A 22,172-nucleotide genomic window follows, 5' to 3' on the forward strand; every position below is an offset into this window, starting at 1 on the left:
TTTCAGGGGGCCGAATGCACTGCCATTCGGCCTCACCGAGATCCATGGCAGAATTCTCTGACATCCCTATTTCCCACCCATTTCCTAACCCATGGTTTTTATTTACATTTTTAAAAGGCACCCACTGGTCGCAATAGTGTATCTATCAGTCCTTGTCTAAAAAAGGTAAGTGAACAATTGCTAGAGGAATGTGATGCCAGAAGGTTGATATATATATTTTTTTCAGAGTTCCCCCTCCTTGCATGGAAGGCCTCTCTCTATTTTTGGATCTACCTGCAACCCACGGGAAAGCAACAGGCCACGGATCTGTTCCATAATTCTTTTGCCTCCATCAGAACACGTGATTCTTATCCAGACTGTAGTGGGGGCGGAATTCTTCCTCATCTCTAACTCTGATAAGGTGCCATCTTTAGTTTTCAGGAAGAGATGCTCCTTTCTATTCAGATCTGGCCTCAATACAATAATGTAGCACTTGGGAAGAAAGATGAAGCCCAGTAACCCAGCACTTGAGGACAAGATAGAGAAGACCTGCACGGCTACCATGTATTTCCCCTTCGTGCTCAGGTAGGTGGGCACAAAGGAGACCCAAACACTACAAAAGACAAGCATACTGAAAGTGATCAACTTTGCTTCATTGAAGACCCCGGGCAGATTTCTAGCTAGGAAAGCCACCATCAAGCAGATGGCAGCCAGGAAGCCCATGTAGCCAAAAGCAGTATAAAACATGGCGACAGACCCTTCATTGCATTCCAGGGTAATCTGCCCAGGCTGGGAGTGCATGTCAGAGTCAGGGAAGGGTGGAGAGATGCCCAGCCAGATGGAGCAGATGACAACTTGGACACTGGAACAAGAAATTACAATGGAGTTGGCAAGACTCTTCCGCAGCCATCTCTTCACCTTGTTCCCTGGCTTTGTGGACAGAAAGGCCAGCACCACGGTGATCGTTTTGGCTAACACAGAAGGGATGCAAACTGAGAAGATGATGCTGAAGGCTGTTTGTCGGAGAAGGCAGGTCACTTTCCTTGGATGGCCAACGAACAGGAAGGAGGACCAAAAGGAAAGCAGGAGGGAGACAAGGAGAATGTAGGAGATGTTCTGGTTGTTGGCTTTGACTATTGGTGTTTCTAAGTATTTAATGAAGGTTCCTAACACAAAGGCTGTGATTAAAGACAAGAATAGTGCAAAGGAAGCCAGGATGATCCCCAAAGGTTCTCCATAGGAGAGGAAGGTGATATCCTTGGGGACACATTGATCATGGGCCTTGTTTGGATGTTGATCGTCTGGACACTTGGTGCAATGGTCTGCATCTGAAAAGAAGGGGTGACCTCAGCATCATTAATATCAGTCATACATCCAGAACCTGCTGTGTTCTATTCCATTTGGAAGAGATATGGGAGCATGGAAGAGGTCAGGAAACAACAATGTGTAATAGAGGGTGGAGAGAGAGAGAGAGAGAGAACTTCCCTGGTAGAGGACGTGCTTTCTGATCAGTAGGTTCCACCCATGGCCTCATCACCAAAGAAGGATCTCAGGTCATTGGGGCAGGAAACCTGGATCTGAGAGACATGTGAGCTGATGCCAGCCTGTGTAAAATAGTCACTACTGAGCTTAAGGGATTTTGGGGCTGACTTGGAATAAAAGTAGCTTCCTGTGTTGCTCAAATATGAATTTGCAAGTGCGATAAGCCAAACATTGTTCAGGAGAGTCTCTGTGTTATCCTATTTTTTTCTTCAGCATACCCCTGTGGGGTCTGTTAGGCTAAGTGATAGCAAATGGCTAATTCCAACAAACTCCCCTTAAGCTTCCTACACAGGGTAGGAATCCTTCATAAAGCCTTCCTATCCTACACATTCATGGAAGGTTTTGTTAAATGGTTTTAAAGGAATACGAGAGGGAATTAAAACAGAGTCGGGGAAAGTATTAGGCTGATGTAAACATTTGCCCAAGAGAAGGCCCATACCTCTGAGGTCACCCACCTTCTTGAATGGAGATTGTCCCTTCCGCACATGGAGCACAGGCATAGCAGCAAGGGGGCTTTCCTTCCTGAATCGCTTTGGCATATCCCGGGCGGCAGCTCTTGACGCACCTGGAATGAGGCATGGTCTAGCAATAAAGAGAAGAAGCACAAAGAAAAAAGATGTATTTGTCTCTCTGGAAATGAATCATAGAGTTTTGAAAGGACCCCACAGGCTTTGTAGTCCTAGTGACTCAAAGTGACCTCAGGCCTTTGTTTTCGTGTCTGCCTGGGGTGTGGGGGATTTGTTTCTGTATTTTTGCACAATTTTTACACAACACCATGGCAGAAAAAATTTCTAAGTATTTTGTTTGTTTGTTTGTTTGTTTGTTTCTATACCGCCCAAAGGCCAAAGCATTCTTCATGCTGAAGTGGGGCTACCATCAATGTCTGTTAGCGTGAACACGGCTATTTTGTTTTATCTGAAATGACTGATTAACATGCCTGACCACCAATTTGTGAAACAGGTAGGGATGGCAGAGAATTCCGCCACGGATCTGGGTGAGGCCGAATGCCAGTGCATTCGGCCCCCAAAATCTGTGGCGGAATGGACTGCCACCCCCCCGGCCCCCCCTGCGGTTCCCTCCCCGGATGAAACTTACCTGGGGCGGATCTTCTGGGTGGCGGTGGCTCCAGTGGAGGCTTCGGTGGTGGTGGCGGCGGCTGGTCTTCCGACCGGCTGCCACCGCCACCATTTGCAGTTCGTTTGTTTTATTTTTACACACACGTGATAGGCTACGTAAGTTTTTACGTAGCCTAAAATGTCTGGGTTAAAAAAAAAAAAGTGTACACAAATGGCGGCAGCTATGGCCGCCACCATTTGCATTCCTTATTTTGGGCCATCTTAGTCTACATAAATAATTACGTAGACTAAGACGGCAAAAATAAGGGAAACGCAAATAGCGTCTTCTACGCTATTTGTGTTCCCCTTATTCTCGCCGTCTTAGTCTATGTAAATATTTACATAGATTAAGACGTCAAAAATAAGGAACACAAATGGCGGCGGCCGCAGCAGCAGCTATTCGCGTAGACTTTTTTTGTGTGTTTTTTCCCAGAACCCTCCGCGGCCTGAAATCCGGCTGCAGACAACTCTGGCCTGGCTGGGCCTGGCCGGCTGCTCCGCGGAGCACAGCCGGCCGCAGAGGATTCCGGGGGGGGGGAGGAACGGAGTTCTCCCCCCCATCCAGGATTCCGGGGGGAGGGACGGAACGTCTCCCTCCCCACCATAAATATAATCCGTGAAAGGTAAGTGACTTTCGTACATCCCTAGAAACAGTGCTATCTAAAACAGAAGAGCGGGGGTGGGTGGACTTTCTCCTGTTTTTAAAACATGGCCCATTTCTCTCTTTCACTGGCTTTCTTTCAGCTAAATAAGTGTAAGGTTAAAATGAGAGATTACTATAATCAAAAAAAGCTAATAAAGATGCTGGTACCATTCAGTCTACAGGATTTAGCAGGTGCTACAATCTTTACAAAGGTGAGCGATCTCTCTCTCTAATTATGTCAATTCCTTGACTCACTGAGAGCTAAGGAAGTTATTTGCAGAATTGTGTTTCCATACTATGCCTTCAGAATATCTGGATGAGAGGTAATGTATTGGCCCAGGCCTGTAACCAAGTTACTTGTAGTGTTAGAGGGGCCTAGAGATCCATAATGCTTTCCTTAAGTTCATTACTGGTGCAATTCCCTTGCTAGCAGGATTCTGAGCATGTGAGATGAGTCACAGGCTGATACATTCCACACTAATGAGGCAGAAGGCCTTGTCAAGATGTGCCTGAGAAGTGAAGTTTGTTTGTGTTAAAGCTGCAGGTTGCTGTGCTGAGAACGTTTTCTTCTGACCAAGCACGGCTAGACTATGCTGGGCATGAATGCTGGGGGGCTCTTGCTGCGCTAACATGTATGGTATAAAACCCACTGTACCCCATGGCTCTGGGTTCAGAGAAGCTGTCTGATCCAACCATTGGGTACGCCTGTGTGCTGATTGTACTCAATAAAGTACTCCTTGTAAGTAAACCTGGATCTGATTTATCACTATCTTGGCACCTTTAAGCTAAGAGTCCAAAGCCCACGGCCAGGGTAATACAGGTATACAAATGTTCCTACAACCCAATGACTTTGTATCTGTAAGGCTCCACAAATAGAGGAAATCATGAGAGAGAGAGAGAGAGAGAGAGAGAGAGAGAGAGCTGTATGCCAGTCCTAGGAAAAGATTTCTTGCACCTTTGCTGGAAGGAATGTTTGACAGAATTTAGCTGAGCAGGTGTATAAACTACTTGTACATATGGATCCTTCTGTAACTAATCAAGTTGCCTTATTTGCAGTAGCTGCTAAGAAGATGAGAGCAAGGGTCCAAAAACCTGTTGCTGTAGATTGTGCACATGATGAACTGACTTGAGTGGCTAGTTCAGTCTTGTTCTTTCTGTGATTGTCTCTCTTTTGTTACTGTTGTGGCAAAATTGTAAGAACCTATGGTTATATGCAATCAAATCAACTGACTGGCTGACATATACAAGAAAATGTTGGGGTGTGAGTGAATGAGCAGCCATAAAATAAAGCAATAAGGAGAAGCAGTAAATCATGCAACTGAAAGACCTAATGAATTGATTTGTTGTTGTTGTTATTGTTGTTGTTGTTATTTTAAAGTTTTAAGTGCAGGTTTAAAATGTGGGAGGGGATTAGCCTTTTTAGGAATGCAACAGCATAATCTTGGCAACACAACCAGAAGCATCCCTCTCTTCTTTGTGTGATATTTCTGCTACTCAGTGGCAGAGCAGATAGAAAAGAATGTCAAAGAGGGAGAAATAGCGTGAGGAGGACTGTTTCAGGTGCGTGTTGCGTGATACGCAAGTGAGCTATGCATTACAATGCTGGTAAAAAATAAAATAAAACCTCATGTAGATCAGCCTCAGGTGAAACAAAATAAGGAGGAAGAAACAGTAGGAAAACATGGGGTACTTTTCAAACGGAAGATGCCATCATCTGGACCTACACCTCCCCCCACCCATTTCTTTGGGTCAGGCAGGGCAATTGCACAATACAAACTTTATGTGGAAGCACCTTTGAAATCCAGATGTATTTATCTTATTTGTTTAGGGAGCGATCCTATGGCCACTAGTCAGCAGCTAGCCGGACATAGGATATCTGGTTTTCCTGGAACTGACCTCGAACCTGTGCTCTGAGGTTGGGTCCTGGAGAACCAACCTTCCCCCGCTTCTGCGCATCAGGCAGCGCAGAACAGCCCCATGTTCCCCGTTCGCAGGCGGAGCACGGAGCAGCCAAAACAGGGTGTTCCTGGGAGCATTCTGGGGAGGGGAAGGCGGAATGGCGGTATGACACATCCTATGTGTCATCCAGCAGCCTTCTCCCCCGCTCCACCCTCCTGCACCTAGACAGCTGAAATTGGCTGTCTAGCCACAAATGCAGGGTGGAGAAATGCAGAGGGGATTATCCCCTCCATGCTTCTCCTGCCCTGCGTTGGATAGGTGGTCACCTCTGAATTCGGAGGCGGCCACCTATCTCCATAAGATTGCACCCTTAATATATTTCGTAGCCACCATACAAGACCAGGGACTTGCAAAGGCAACTTACAATACAAAAGAGTAAAATCAACAAATGAGAAAGCTGCCTTCAATGCCAAGACTCACAAAGCAGTATGGAGTACATACAATTTCAGAGGTTCAGGGTGGGGAAACATCCGACTGTGAATCAGATCTGTGTAAATAAGAATGGATGGTTTTGATTTGTGTTTTCTATTGTTATCATACTTTTTGCCCCAAAATTATTCCCTGACATGGATAGGGGTGTACGAAACCCACTTAGCGGTCTGGTCCGGTCGTCCGCGGGGTGAGGGGAGGCAATTCGGCCAGCTCCACTCTGCAGCGGGTCCACAGAGCTGCCATCCAGTCCACAGCCAGACTTCCGTCCACTGCCGGGCTGCGGCCACAAATGGCGTCCAGCATAGGGGATGCCATTTGTGTCCCTGCTCTTTTCAGTGATAGGCTATGTAAATATATACGTAACCTATCATGGCAAAGAGCAGGTAAGTAAATGGCAGCGGATGGACAGCAGCAGAGGACAGACCCAGACCAGCCAGCAGCAGGAAGGGTCCGTCCAGGGAGGATTTCAGGTTGGGGAGTAGTCCGTTCTGTTGCAGAACCCAGAGTCAGAGAGACCACGGAGTGAAGGAAAAAGAGATTCTTTATTTAACGCGCAGGCTTAAGGCTGGAATCATTTCCAAAGAGCCAGAAGCCCCGATTTACATTAGCACATTGGTTTTATAGACATTGTGACACATATGAAATGGCTCCTCCTCCCCCTCCCGCATGGGGTTGCAATCCTCAACATTTCTTCTCTTAGCACTATTGTTTATAATACAAGAACTGGGTTATAGGGTAGCCATGATAAGGAGAGAACAGAAGAGAACAGCAGAGAACAAGATATACAATTGTATGACCTTTGACAAGATAAGGAATTCCTGTGTCTCATCAGCTTACAACAATATATTTAAGGGAGAAAGAGCTCAGCAAGAACATGAAGCATGAGACTGCATGAGGCTACTTAGTCTGACCACCGATATGGCTGCTACATTCCCCCCTTAAATGCATAATTTCATTACAATTATAGCATTTTTGATAACCATACAAAGCTTTTTGTGACATACATATTACTTAGCCTTTTGTTGGGCTATTAGAGCGTAGAGGGCAGCAGTTTTACTAGCTGAGACATAAAACAGATTGGTTAAACAGCGCATAAGACAAGGAACACAGAGACATAACAGTACCTTTATGAACAACACTGGTAGAATTAGGATGAACAGTGCTTTCAAGCCAGCTAAGATCTGGAAGCCAAGGGGTTAACTAATTTAGCTAATTGTTTTGTCTTATTGTTTTGTTAGCTACTATATTGTGCAGCTTGTTGATCTGTTCATCTACAGCATTGCCATTATCAGTTAAGTTAAAACAACAGAGCTTTTGGTGGGTCTCACAACTTAAATGATGAAGAAGGAAGAGGTAATCTATACCAGCTCTATTTTCTAGATTGCACCTCTTAGATCACGCAACTCTTTATTTAACAATGACAATGCTCGTGAGGTGGCATTTATGCTTTTGGCTAAGCTGCAAGCTAACCGGTTGATCTCCAGACTATTAGCCAAGGCTAAACCTGGAACCCCAACTAGTGACATTGCTAAGGCCAATTTTTCTGAGTCAGAATATAACTGCACATGACTATTACAATTTTTAGTTAGTTGGAGTGCTCGAGGCTGCCGTTGACGGATTTTCTCGGGCTACAGGGGAAGAATTGGCACCAATTTAACTGGCGGCTGAGGCAACATGGGTGCTTATTAGACAAGTTGGCAGGAATGAATGACCAAGTGCGGGAACTACATGTTTAAAACTATGAGGCAAAAGTATGTGGGCATCATTAAAAGATATGTTTTGAATTTTATTACAGTGGAAGGGGGCCAGGGATAGCTTTATATTTTCTGGAAAAATTTTTGACAATTAAGCATTCGTGCACACGTAGCATTTGTTTCAGCAACGATGGGGGTGCGTAAAATGAACTCTGTAGGGGGTAGGATCTTTGCAACCACGCCCCAATTAGCATTTCGGGAATAAGTTAAACTTACACCATAAACTCTTAACATGGTATCTTTTTGAATTTTTCCAGGATGTCTACAGACAGGTATTAGGCAAGAGCTAATAAGCCTGTTTGCAGGTATACCTCTTGGCAAACAAAAATGTTTTACTCTCGTGATGTTAGCCAAGTGAAGCCAGTAATTATCAGCAAATCACTGGGACAAACTTTTTCTTTCAGGGGCTGGCCCCCCTTTTTGCACCTTATTAAGGAGACACAATGCAACACTACTAACACTACAACACACATGTTTGATCTTCTTTGGGATCTGACCGTACACTGGGCAGCTATTCACCTGGCCAGCTGCAGTAGGGTCTAGTCCCCTTCTTCGATTTTCCCCAGTTGCAGGTCTGACCGTACGCAGGGGGACAGTCTCCCGGTGTGTCCACAGTAAGGTCTAGCCTGAGTCTTCTTACTGCTTTTTCAGAATGATTTTTAAAGGATTTTCAGGATTTCTGTTTACAGTCTACTTTCCCCCTCTCGCTCTCTTGACTCATGTCCAATGTATCCAGGGTTTAACTCCAGCTGCTTTCATAGCTGTGGGGGTGGAAAGTATGACAGTTTTCAGTCTTCTCTATCTGGGAGTCAAAGGGTTATTTTTCCCTCTTTAACTCATACTTTAACTCTTGGTTGGAAAGGATGAGCTTCTGTGATGGGAATGGCTTATTTTTTTAAGACAAAGCGATGCTGGGCTTGAAGAACTTTGCTCAGTGTTTGAACTTCTTGTTTAAGGCTAACGTTTGCTTGCTTTTGATGCTGCTCCAGTGTCAATTATGAAGTCAATGTCACGGCCCCTCTCAAGCTGTCTCCCTCTTCGCCCATTCTGGCCCCTTTCGTTTTCTCCTTTGTGTATTTGATTTATTTTATTTGGGCATTCATGCCACTAATGTCCATCTTGTCCACACTGGGCACACTGGTTCTTTTTTAAGAATCTTCTGCCTCTGCTGGGTCTTCTTCTTTTTTCTTTCGTCCATGTCTTCTTGGGCTTCTGGGCTGAGGGAGGTATACTGGCGATAGGCATTTGAAAGACACTCCAAGTACGCTCTGGGGCCTCGGTGGCACCTTGCAGCACTTTAGACACTTTGGTCATATTAATTGACTTCTTTATACCTGCTTTCATGGCTTCTAACAGCAGGGTTTGATACTGGGTGAGGCGCTCTAGCCCCACTTGTGTTTTGGGATTTCAGCAGGGGGGGGTTACTTACAAGGAGACTTTATTGGGTAACTTACAGCACACAGGCGTACTTAATGGTTGGATCATTCTCTGAACCACGAACTATTGGGCTAAATGGGTTTTATACCATACATGTTACCCATGAGGCAGCACAACACTAGCAAGCATTTTCAGCATAGGCTAGAAGTGTTTGGTTCTCAGGCACAGCTTCCTGTAAACAACTTCGCTTCTCAAAGTGCTTGATAACACTTTTATTTATTAGTATGGGAAGACAAATTTTTTCTCTTTCTTTTGCTTTCTTTTTCTTTGCTGATCTGCCTGTATTGCAGATCATGTTTCAAACTTTTTATATAAAACTTTCTGATCCATGCACCAGCCTTGTTTCTTTATTTGTCTTTTTCAAGTTAAACTCACTTACTTAAACCTTTCTGCCTTACACTAGTCTCAATGACACACATTTGGGATAGGCTCTTCTTCTCCTTCTAGTTACATTTTCTTCATCTTAAAGAACTATTACATTATTGTGGCTACTTTATCCCAGGTAATAAGCTCTAGGCACAATCAGCTGCTTTTAATTTATCCTGGGGGCAACTATGGCCACGCTTCGTTTCTACAAATGTTTTTTCTTTGCCTCTTGCCTTTTCTTTCTTTTTTTTTTCTCCCTCTCTATCTGTCTTCTACTTTCTCTACTTGACTTTGTCTTTTCTCCTTGTCATCCATTGGGAACCACACTTAGTATCATTTGGAGTTGCAACTAACACTAATCTGCAAATATCACATATATTTTATGATATTTAAGAAATCATAAAATATACACAACAAACTTTTTCTGCAATTTAACACAATGAATGGAAAACACTTTTTGCATGGTAAGGCATGATGGAGCAGATCCAGCAATCATACTGCTCTTCTGGCTGAAAGCTCAGGGCCCATTAAAATCAAGGAACGGGCATACCCACACACGCAAAGAGTTCTAGGTCACCATTTTTGCATTGGCAACTCTATGCTGCATGAGTTTTAGCAGAAGGAAATCTAAAAGTCACAGATCAAACTCAGCCTGCTGTACACTGAGCTGACTACAAACACAGACACACAGTCCACAGCGATGAGAGTTCATCAAAAGCTTCACAGCACTGTCCATGGCAAGTCTTTGACAATTTAAAATTTTAGTTCATGTGCAGAGTGTCTCTAAAAAGCCCAGACAATGATGGAGGCAAACAGAGAAGGCTCTGGGCAATGAAGATGAGATGTTTCCAGCAAAAGCTCTCCACTTTTGCATCAGTTTAAAAAGGGAAAGTGTGGCCCTACACCCCTTCTGACAGACAAGGGCCTTTAACTTTTTAGCAAGGCCTCTGTCTAAACAGAGCGGCACAGCTCAGCTCTCTAGCCGTGACGCTTTAACCTGGGCAACTCCTTTGTAAATTTTATTTTACTTCTGTCAGGTTCTCTTACAGACATTTTAAAAACTTACTCTTTTTTTTTCTCTTCTAACCTGGTACACGAAAGCACTGAAACACTGAGTGCTGAAACTCAGGACGCTGGGGGGTGACGGGCATCGCCTTATACTTGCATTTTTCAGGCAGCCATTAATCTTCGGGGAGGCGGTGGGGTGATTTGCAGGACTTCAAAGGCAAGCTTCTCAGTTTGTCTGTATTTGTAAATCCCAAGCTTAAAACAGGACATGATGAGGTACAGGGCAGCCAAATTCTTGCTTTGGCACGGGCAACAAATAACTCGGGTCAGCTTTCTTCGCTGGGGTCTCAAACAGGAAAACAGTCTTAATTTAATGCTGTAACATCACTGACAGCGTCAGCCAGCCAGCTACACAGATCTCATTGTTTTTTAAGACAGTTGCTCCAATATCTTCTTTTCTTCTCAATCAGGTTGGGTCTCTCAGCTTACACAGTTTATTGCAGCTTTCAGGAGCATGGTAGTAGCGTGATTTTGGCTTGGCCAGGAACATGCTGTCTGGTTTCTTGGTTTCTTCAGCACACACACTTAGGCAGTGTAACACTGGACACTCAAATCAGTGAGATTTCTTTATTGCAGGGAATCCCACGGCAAAAGCTTAATGGTTACGCTCTTCAGAAATCATATAGCTGATGGTCAGTAGCTACAGGCTCTATGCAATTCTAACACAGTTCAAAGCTAAACACGGTTACCTTGACAGAGATCTTCAACATGGTCTTTCCGCTTCATTCTGCTTTGGGACAGTCTTATGGCACACTTTTCACTCAAAGAGGGGTCTAGCCTGTGCTCTGGGGGCTGATTCTTCACCTTTATTTTCTATTTTGCCTTCATCTTCTGGGTCTTCATTTTCAGTTTCCATTTCTTAGGGATTTTATCTCAATTAGGCGAGGTGATGATGTTGCACAACTCAGAACGTTGTGGGCAATTTTCCTGCCCCCCCTCTCTCGGCACGCTAGGCTAACAGCTACTTCTTTGGCCTTACACTCTCACGCTCCCATGCTTTGTTAAAAGCCAGACTGTCCTGCAACATTTTTCTAATTCACAGCCTCAGATCTTGTTCTTTTTTTCCTCTCAGCTCGACCTTGAGCTTTTTGCTGTTTTCTCTTTCTATTCTGAATCTTTTAAAAAAAACCTTTTTCTTTCTTTGTTTGACATACATCTCAAGGGGGTGCAAGGTTTGCTTCCCCCACCACCCATAGCCTCCCTCCTAAATTGAAGACAGACACAATTAGGGAATGGGAATTGGTCAGTGAGTCGGTCTCACTGGCCGACACAAGACGATTTTTCACACCACGTACTTTGCTACTGGCCTGGGCACCCGGACGGTCAACGGTATGCTTCAGAAACCGCAGTAGCCACTCACACAATCATCAATCTCTCCACTACATCCATATGTCCCTGCCACCCACTTTTCCCACTTTTTACCAGAGCGGAAAACGGCTTCCCCAGCTTCCTCAGCTTCCTACTGAGTACTGGAGTGCTGGGTACTGGCGCCCACTCGGGGGTGTGATCAGGCCCCCCTTCTACCTGCAAGGAGTAGGTTCTTTTTGTATACGTATACCACCAACACTGACCTTCTTCATAAGGCGGGGCCCTCTTTTTTTCTGCCCAGTGGCCTTTCTCCCTAAAGGCGGGACCCTCTTTTCCTCATATACTTGCCTTTCTCCTGAAGGCTTCCAATGTGGGTTTCAACTCAATTGCAGCTGCGATACAGGCAGGGCTCAAGTTCCTTCCTCTGCTTCCCAAGGTTCTCTTGCCGCTCGCTAGCATTTGGGCGATCCCGGTGCAGGCTTTCTCCCATTCACTCGACAAAAAGGTCGGTGGCGCCAAGAAAGGGAGGCATGCGTCGAGCTCGTCCTCCCGGTGCGGCGATCAAGAGCAGGCAACTGCCACCCGTCTGGCTCAGAGCCTGCCACATCCGAGTCACGGCACCATTTATGTTGCAGAACCCAGAGTCAGAGAGACCACGGAGTGAAGGAAAAAGAGATTCTTTATTTAATGCGCGGGCTTAAGGCTGGAATCATTTCCAAAGAGCCAGAAGCCCCGATTTACATTAGCACATTGGTTTTATAGACATTGTGACACATATGAAATGGCTCCTCCTCCCCCTCCCGCATGGGGTTGCAATCCTCAACATTTCTTCTCTTAGCACTATTGTTTATAATACAAGAACTGGGTTATAGGGTAGCCATGATAAGGAGAGAACAGAAGAGAACAGCAGAGAACAAGATATACAATTGTATGACCTTTGACAAGATAAGGAATTCCTGTGTCTCATCAGCTTACAACAATATATTTAAGGGAGAAAGAGCTCAGCAAGAACATGAAGCATGAGACTGCATGAGGCTACTTAGTCTGACCCCTGGTATGGCTGCTACAGTTCCACCACAGACTCCGGGGGGAGGGTATTCTAAAGAATCCGGCCTCATTGGAATCCATGGCAGATTTCTCCACCATCCCTAGACAGGGCTCACACAGGTTTAAAACCATATACAAAATCACAGAATACATCAAAATAAACAAATAAATTAAGCAAAAATGAACAAGTAAACACTGAAGCATCACATCATAAAAATCCCATTGAAATGACCAAAAGGATCCTTGGACTTCTTACTTGATGCTCATGGTGGACCAAACTATCCAAGGACAATGCCACAGAACAAAATACCTTCCTGCAATTTGTTACCAGCCAAACCTCACATAGTTGTGCTACTTGGAGGTGGCCTCATCTTTTATTCTAAGAGAACACATGCATGAGTCATACGGAAGACATCCCTTGTACTACCCTCACCCTAGATTGTGCAGTGCTTCAATTGTTTCAGCACCTTGATGTGCATCCTGAAGTTGACTGGGAACCAATGAAGTGTTTCTAAAATAGATGTGAAGCTGCCTTTATGACCTGCCCCAGTGCCCACCTTCAACGGTGGCCCCATCTGGCATCTCCAAGCTTCCAGTCAGATCTCTGGAGTACTGCAGTTTAGAGTAACCTGAGACCTCCTGAAGTATTGCACTCAGAGCATGGTGGCAAGGAGAGAGTATGAGAGTCTGAGTGTGGATGGAGACCTGGATGGGTTTGCTCCTAATGCTGCTCCATCTGAACAGGACTATGGCATTCTGGAGATGTGTGTAAAGCCACACACATTATCTGCTTTATAAATGGCATTGGAGAGACAGACAGGCAAGAAATAGGAATGAATGAGACATGGAGGACCAAGTGGCAAAGTTTGAGGAGGACCAAGACAAGCTTTGGGAGATATCAAGCTGTCTCATGGATTTGTTTGTTTGTTGTTTGATGGATTGATAAACTACTACTTTCTGGAACTCTCCATGCAAGAAAGAGCATACCACCTGTAGAACAATGCCCACAGTTCTTATCCTATGGAGACAATCCAAAAAACTGTTGTAGTCAAGGGTATCAAAAGCCACTGAGAGTTCAAGCAAGATCAACGGGGCTGTACTAACTCTGTCACTCTCCCACAAGAGGTCAGCCACCTGGGTGACCAATGGTGAATCTTTCCCCAAAGCAGGCCTTAACCCAGACTGAAATGGGGTGAGATAATCAGTATCCTCCAAGAACATCTACAATTGCCCAGCCACCACCCTCTCGAGCACCTTACCCAGAACAGGGGTATTATTAATATATATTCATATAAACCTCTGGGGAGTGTTTTCTCAGCAGGGACACCACCACCTCCTTCAAGGTGGCAGGCACCACTCCATCATGCAAAGACACATTCACCACTTCTTAGATCTACTCCACCAGCCCCTCCTTGCCAGCTCAAATGAGGTAGTTGAGCATAGAATTGTACTGGAAGTCTCACATGTAATATTCAACATAGTATTAGAATTTAACACATCAATAATGGGACACAAATAATTTCCCCTACCCCATTAAAATGCCTGGGCAGCACAATGGCTTCTGGTTTCATGGAGAGCTTTATGTCTGTGAATGCCTGCCTATGTATACTCCCAATTTTCACTCTACCCTTTTCACAACTGGAAGATAGCACCCAATTCACGATATCAAAGTCAGGTTCCAGCTCCCCATTCTCATCCAAATACAATCCCTCCATGGAAGTATTAGAAAGCCGTCCTTCTCTTAAGAAAGCATGAAACTAGAACAACAGAGAAAACAAACAGCATTTAGAAAACATGGAAGCAGATTCAATGTCTTAGCCATTCTCACCTTGAGCTCTAATCCTCTACAAAATGGGGCCAATGCACGTCCCATCTAAACTCAGAGTGGATGACAGTCTTCTTCTTTTTTCAGTCACAGCTGAGATACGTTCTTGAGTCTCCTCTTTCTGCTTCAGCAGTTTGGGGAATTCCAGAGTCATCTGCACCTTCTTCAACCTGGTAGCCACCTTCTCCAACCAGGTCTCCAATCTGGATGCCTTCTCCAACCTGGTGCCTCCAGACATTTTGGACTACAGCTTCCATCCTACTTACTGGACTAAAATATACTGCAGTGCACTCAGGGTTCTTGTTGTTGGTTTTTTGGAGGACCAAGTGAAACCATAAGCACCATCTACCGTAACACACTCAATTTTTGCCTCTTGACATAAATGGAATAAAGAAATCAACCCAATAACAACTTGCCTCTTTGGATTACCTGTGAGGAAAGCAAAAGGATGCTCCAAGGCACATCTAGACCTTGGGACAAAATGGGAAGGTTTTTTGAACTTGGGGATATAATGGTTTTGTCTATGATAATGTTTGTTGCTTCTGTTATTGCTATTTATTAATGTCAATAAATACTCTTGTTTGGTAATAACTTGGGGGTGTTTTGTGCAGCTACCCAGACATCCAGATCTTGGGCAAGCTGCTGTAGTGGGTGGTTGCAGGTAGGGATGTACGGATGCCATTACCTGGGGTCTGTGGGGGTCCACAGGTGGGGGAAGGCTATCCGGCCCTCCCCCGGAATCCTCCCTGGCCAGCTCCGCTCTGCGGGGAGTCCACAGAGCCGCCGGCTGGCTCCAGCTGCTGTCGGACTTCCGGCTTGAGCCGGTCTGTGGACACAAATGGCATCCGGTGTAGGGGACGCCATTTGCATCCCTGCTGTTGGCTGTGATTGGCTACGTAAGTATTTATGTAGCCTATCCCAGCAAAGAGCAGGGACGCAAATGGCATAGTAGATGCCATTTGCATCCCTGCCATTGCCCGTGATTGGCTACATAAATATTTCTACTACGCCAGACGCCATTTTGTTCCACAGCCCAGCAGCAGATGGCTGCGGAACAAAGACAGTGACCCGGACCAGCTGCTTCCAGGTAGGTTCTGTCCCGGGAGGATTTTGGGGCATGGCGGTGGGTAGTTCCTTCTCCCATCCAGCCTCATTGGAGTCTGTGGCAGATTTCTCCGCCATCCCTATTTGCAGGACAACTGCAGGCACTCTTGAATGAAATGGATTATCTAGATCCATTTCATTTGGGCTTCAGGCCTGGTTTTTGGAATGGAAACTGCCTTGGTTGCCCTGTGGGATGTTTCCATGACAATGGAAAGAGAAACTAATGGAGGAGTACCGGATTTTTTAAAGGAATCTTTTTTGCTGCGATGTGGTCCATGCAGGGCTCCACAAGCAGGTTCTCCAGAGCCATAAAAGTCTCTTCACATAACATACTTCTGGGTGCGGGTGGGGGGCTTGGAGTGAACATCATCTAACTGGCAAGGGCTGCTCAACCAATAAGAGAGGCTTCCCCTCCCCCCTTCCTCCTTTCCCTTGAATGTCGAGATGCACCCACATTTCAGAAGCAAGCCTCATTGACCACAATGGGAGCTACTTCCAAGTAGACACACATATGCTTGTGCTGGGAAAGAGAGCAGTAAACACAACGATGGAAACCAACCCCTATGTAACCTGCAGGGCCTCTATAACGAAGGGTGGAAGTAGTTTCTTCCTAAGGCAATAAACCAAACAAAGGACAATTGGAGCCTAGAGATCGTTCTTTACAGCACTTAGGGAATTGGGCTTAAAACTGTGCCACATCAATTGAGGAGGATCTCTGTAAGCTCTGTAGGCATTAAGAGGGCAAGCAAGTCTCGTTCAGCACAATGGGAAGAAACACCCCTGGGCAGGGCTAGCATACCTGAGGTCAATGCAGGGGTTGGACCATACAACAATGATCCTGGGGAGAACCTGACTTAAGGAAAAGAATCAGACTTTAACTAGTCTCAGGAAATCTGGTTTTTCCCTGATAAGCTGCGGGGTGGCTGCTGGATGGCCACGATGTCATGTATCTCTAACAACCTTAACACACAGCTGGCTCAGAGTAAATTGCTGGTGGAGACACACCCAAGGACTGGCCCATGAGATCACATTTTGCTAGTCCATTTCCAGGCCCCATTCAAAGGGCTGGTATTAAGATTCAAAGCCCTTAACACCTTGGGGCCAGTTATCTGAAGGATCGCCTACTCACAAATGTTCCTGCCTGGGCCCTAACATCATCCTCAGCAGTCCTTCTCTGTGAGCCCCTGCCAGAGGACGTGAGGCAGAGGGCTACCAGGAAGAGGGCCTTTTCTGCTGTGGCACCCTGGCTGTGGAATGAGCTCCCTAGAGAGGTTTGCCTGGCACCTACGTTTTGCCAGGTGAAGACCTTTTTATTCTCACAGTGTTTTCGCTTCCCAATCTTTTAGCTTTGGTGTTTTAAATGTGTATTTTAAGTCTTGGTGTTTTAAATGTGTATTTTAAGTCTCTGGATTGCTGCTAGGTTTTATTCTGGTTGTACCAAAATATTGTGGTTTTAAGCTTTTGTGTTTTAAATTGTTTTATGCCGTGCTTTGTGGTTTTAATTTTTGTGAGCCGCACAGAGAGCTTTGGCTATTGGGTGGTATAGAAAGAAGAAAGAAAGAAAGAAAGAAAGAAAGAAAGAAAGAAAGGAAGAAAGCTGGTCTGGGTCACTGCCATGTCTACTGACCAAAGGGTTATATGAGCAAGGAGGAAGAAAGGACAGACTCAACCAGAGAGAGATCCCCTGTCTCAGACAACCCCTGTGTAGATGGGCCCTTGCTCAATAGGGTAGCCTATGCAATGGGACCAACAGAGGGAGAGAGATGTGGAGGAGTGTCCAACCTCAGCTAAGAAGGCTGGATCTGTCCTCATCTGGTCTGAGCAGAAGCTCATTTGTCCCAAAATGCTTGCCTGAAAAGAAAACATAGGAACATAAGAACATAAAAAGAGCCATGCTGGGTCAGACCAAGGATCCATCTAGTCCAGCATTCTATTCACACACTGGCCAACCAGGTATTGACCAGGAACCAACAAGGAGGGCATGAGCGCAACAGCACCCTCCTGCCCATGTTCCCCAGAAAGTGGTGCAAACAGCCTCACTGCCTCTGGTACTGGAGGTAGCACGTAACCATCAAGACTAGTAGCCATTAATAGCCTTTTCCTCCAGGAATGTATCTAGACCTCTTTTAAAGCCATCCAAATTGGTGGCCATCATTACATCCTGTGGTAGTGAATTCCATAGTTTCACTATGTGCTGTGTAGAGAAGTTCTCCCACCAATCAGCTTCATGGGATGATCCTGGGTCCTAGCATTTTGAGAGAGGGAGTCACAGACTCTCAGCCCAACCTACCTCACAGGGTTGTTGTTGTGAGGATACAACGGTGAGGAGGAGGATAATGTAAGCCGCCTTGAGTTCCTTGCGAGAGGGAGAAAGGCGGGGTATAAATGAAATAAATAAATAAATAAATAAAATGTCTCCCTATCCACATGCTCCAAACTATGAGGTTACTGAGAACTCCAGCAAAAACAATGGATCTAGGAGTGCCACAGACTATGAGCCTGGTCCTACTCACAGAATGCAGCCTGCCTAGAGCAGATACCAAGCTATCTCTCAGACACAGAAACCACTCACCAATGTACAAGGAATGGTTATGTGCACATTACATCTCCACACAAGTCTTTCACCACTATGGTGGTGTTGCAAAATAAAAATGCAATACCTGCCAGGGCTGCAGCTTTTGATGTTTCAGCCTGTCCCGTCCACCCACCATCATCATCATCTGCGTCGATCGGGATAAATATGCAGCATTTAAAGCATGGGCCACTGCTTGAACACTGTTGTAGGCACTGAAGCTGTCTTGGGACAGGACTCTCTCAACCTCCTCCAGGGGCAGAGCTCTCAGTTTCTCTTTCTCTGTGCATCTTTTCCACCTTCTCTTGGAAAACACATGGCTTGAAGATAAACAATCAAAGGATTGATCCCAAAACAGACGCAGAGAAGAAGTAAATGGTTGATAGTAATCATATTTTGTCCTCTTTTGTGTAGTCACTTTGAAGGTCCAAGAACCATGGATGAACTTGAAGTTATAATGAGCCTCAAACAGGTTGTAGTCAACGTCTGGAAAAGTTGTTGTGATCCAGACTTTTGCTCCATTTTCTTTCATTTCAAGCATTCTTTGTACATTGACAACTGGCTGAAATACGTATTGAACATCTGCGTACAATACAACTACATTGACTCGTCCCCAGACAAGTGATAGTTCTTTCTCATGTCTGATTCTTATATGTAGTCTTTGTGAGAAGGCAACACAAATTCCACTCCTGGTCAATAGGGGTGTCATGGCTCTCATGAACCTGTCTCCATTGTCATTGTCTGGAGCAAAGAGACCGATCCACGTCCATCCAAAGAACAGAAGCAGTTGGACAATCCCCTGGTACTGGGTTTCTTCCCTTGGGCCCATCCGGTGGACGAAAGGGAACTGACTTCTATCATTAAGAACATGACTAGCAACACCATAACTGATCTAGTGAGGGAAGGAAGAAACTGGTACTTTGCACTCATTTGTTTTCAGGATGAGGTCAGATATTTATTAACCTGAAATCATTCATCTCTAACAGAAATGGGGGTGGAGTTCTAAAATATCCGAAGGATCCTTTGTGGCCCTTCCATTCTTTGTGTGATTTGCTCAAGGAGGTACAGTGGGGTCCTTGACAGCGGGAGGATAGGAGACACAAGCAAACCTACTCATATGAAAAGCGCACCCCAAAGGCAATGCTTTTCTTTTCCCCATTGGAGTGAATGGAAACCTTCCAGTTATTGCAAGTACCGTAGAACAGTTCATTTGAGGACACCACTAGAAAAAGGTTAATCCTGCTCCCTGCCATAAGTTAGCTTAACAAAAGGGGAAGATGTAAGCTCCCCTCCCAAGAGTGTTCCACATCCTGTTTTTGAGGCACACTGGAGCCTTTTTCAGGAATCACAGAGAAGAAGGGGCAACCTGAGCAGAATTGATAGCAGGTCCATGCCTTTAGTTCAAGGGTGGGCAATTTCATAGGTCTGGTGGGTACACTGCCATCCCACGAACAGTGGAGTGGCTGCACCCCACCGATACCACGACATATGCCCACAGGACCCAAATCCCAGAGTGCTGAGAACACATCGTGCAGGGAGAGAGCATGTTATTTCCCAGTAGAACTGGGCTCCCCTCAGCCCACCAAAGAACTGCTTGGCCCACTTTCCAGAGCCCAATTTCAATGACCACATAGGCATCCACCACAATTGCCACCAGAGACGTATATGGCCTGCAGGCTGCTTCTTGCCCATCCCTGGTTGAGCAACACCCCTGCTTTAGTGTCATCATCTGGCTTGCGCCAACTTCCCTGCATTCAAGTGCTGGCTTTGCTTCACCTCCATTCAATCACAGCCAAAAGGAGAGAAGCAGGAATGGATAGGGTTGGGGGCTGGGCCCCTCTCAGCCCATGAGGTCTTGGCAAGTTCCCCCACCCCCCATGCTGATACCTGATTACGGTCCTCCTTCAGCCACACGTTCTGCTGCCTTGGCTCCCATTCAACAGTGTCTCCACAGTCACTACTCACGTCCAATATACCCTCTAGAGGACCTGCTTCCCCACTGAGCAGAGATACTTTGGAATGGAGTCCAAGCTGACTGAGGCCAGCTCCCATTGAAATGCAGCTGGCCTCCCCTCCTCTCCCCATTCATACCTGTGGGATCTTGTAGATGCCTGACATGACTGAAATCAGGATGGAGAGGTCAGATTCAACCCCTTCAACAAGGACCAGCGGGTTATTCCTTCTCCCACAGTTGTAATTTGGAAGATTGCTTTTCCCACCTGTAAGCAGGTGTAGCATGGCATAGGAAGTGGTTCTTCCATAATAATGGCTCTCATAGATGTTGTAGCCCAAGGTGATGTTGGGTAAAAGCCTGGGATTCCGATTGATCTCCTGGATGGCAAACAAGAAGGACAAGCTGTGCCAGTACCGCAGACGTACACGACTGGAAAACAATAATAGAAATTAAAAGAGATGTGTCACACCATCATCCTTCATGCAAAGAAAACAAGATGTCACTTTCTTTCTTTTTTAAATCTATAGCCCTTTTCATGCTATCCAAATCTCAGTGTAAGGATTCTCTAGAGCAATATGGTACAATTTGGGGTATGGGGAGTTTGAAGTTTAAGGGGTAAGAGATGGTTCTTATAGGGGGATTAATGCTGATGTGTAATGGGGCAAGTTGGAGAATCTACTGTAGCAGAACTAAGTCACAAGCAACATGATTCAGATATAGGGGAGAGAACTTGGGGAAAAGGTTGGACTTTCTGGGTATAGGATGACCTATAATGTAACATGGACCAATAGGTATAAAGATTTTAGAATATGTAGTAAGAAAGAAGTCTCCAGGTTTGGAAGAGTATTTAAGTCCATGCATAATGGGACAGAGGGTCTTTCTCCTGGTTACAGGGCCTCTAAGGAAGTCCTGTATTGTACTAAACATTCCAGTTCTTTGCCAGAAAAAGGGGGATCCCCTTGTTGGTAAAGTACAGGTGTGAGTAGAAGGCATACAGATGAAGGATGTGTGAGTATGGCCCTGCTTGGCTGAAGGTTTGCACATGTATTAAACTTTATCTTTCTTTACCTTTCTTTAATAAATGCATTTTTATGTCTTTTGGTCCTTGTTTGTACGACTTAAATAAATCTGAGTGAATATGAACACTCTATCTCAGTCCCCAAAGGAACATCACCTAAAACATCAGGACCAAGCTGAGGCTGTTTCAAGTGTGCCTAGATATCCCATACCAGGAACTAGGGCTGTGCACAGCTTCAGCCCAAGGGTGAAAATGAGGCAATCCTGGGTGGTGGGGGGGAGGAGACGGCAGAAGCTGTTCCAGAGAGCTTCCCATGCAGTTTCCAGCCCCGTTCCGGCCCCCTCCCAAGGCCACGCTTAGAAATTAGGCATCTAAGGCAAATTGCAGGACACCAGGAGGCAAACTGCAGGGCAGCCGGCCCAGCTCCCACCCACGCCCCGAAGGCACGCTTAGGGAGCAATCCTATCAGCATAGGTGACCACCTAGCTGATGCAGGGTGGGAGGAGCGCGGAGGGGATCTTCTCCTCCGTGCTTCAGCTGCCCTGCATTCGTGGATGGACAGCCGATTTTGGCTGTCTAGCTGCTGGAAGTCAGAGCAGGGGGGGGGGTGGAGGCAGCGGTCGGGTGATGCATAGGAAGCATCATGAAGGCACCTCTGCCCCCCTGCCCTGGGAATGGCCCTTTTTGCCCCACTCCGCACTGCTCTTCTGAGTGTGACGCGTGGGTACAATCTGCACTGCCTACCAGGTGCGGGGGGAGGTGGTTCTCTGGGAACTGACCTCGGAGCATGGGCTCTGAGGTTGGTTCCTGGAAACTGACCTATCCTATGGCTGTCTAGCTGCTGTCTAGACTGAGATTGTGCCCTAAGATGCCTGAAATCGGGTGTCTAAGGCGAACCACAGCATTTGTTACTGAAAGCAGCCTGATGGTGGTGGTGTGGTTTACATTTCACAACCCTCCTTTAGAAACCTTATCATCCCCTTTTCCCAGGAGGGGCAAAGCTAAAGAAGAGCAGTTTGTGATGCCACTTACTTCCCAGACTCTACACA

At 45.8% G+C, this 22,172-nt stretch overlaps 1 protein-coding gene across 1 annotated transcript; it reads right to left on the reverse strand.

Moving 5' to 3' along the window:
- Positions 1-222: 222 nt before the first annotated feature.
- Positions 223-20,236, reverse strand: LOC146356363 (vomeronasal type-2 receptor 26-like). The gene is made up of 5 exons (XM_084830071.1): positions 20,039-20,236; positions 18,240-18,455; positions 17,362-17,430; positions 13,208-13,406; positions 223-1,307 (listed from the first exon to the last, which is right to left on the reverse strand). Exons 1-5 carry the CDS (start codon positions 20,234-20,236, stop codon positions 223-225), a joined length of 1,767 nt encoding a protein of 588 aa, XP_084686197.1.
- Positions 20,237-22,172: the final 1,936 nt, after the last annotated feature.

This window comes from Heloderma suspectum, chromosome 2, assembly GCF_057233095.1.
Source record: "Heloderma suspectum isolate Gila_16-S chromosome 2, 16-S_ref, whole genome shotgun sequence".
NCBI lineage: Eukaryota > Metazoa > Chordata > Lepidosauria > Squamata > Helodermatidae > Heloderma > Heloderma suspectum.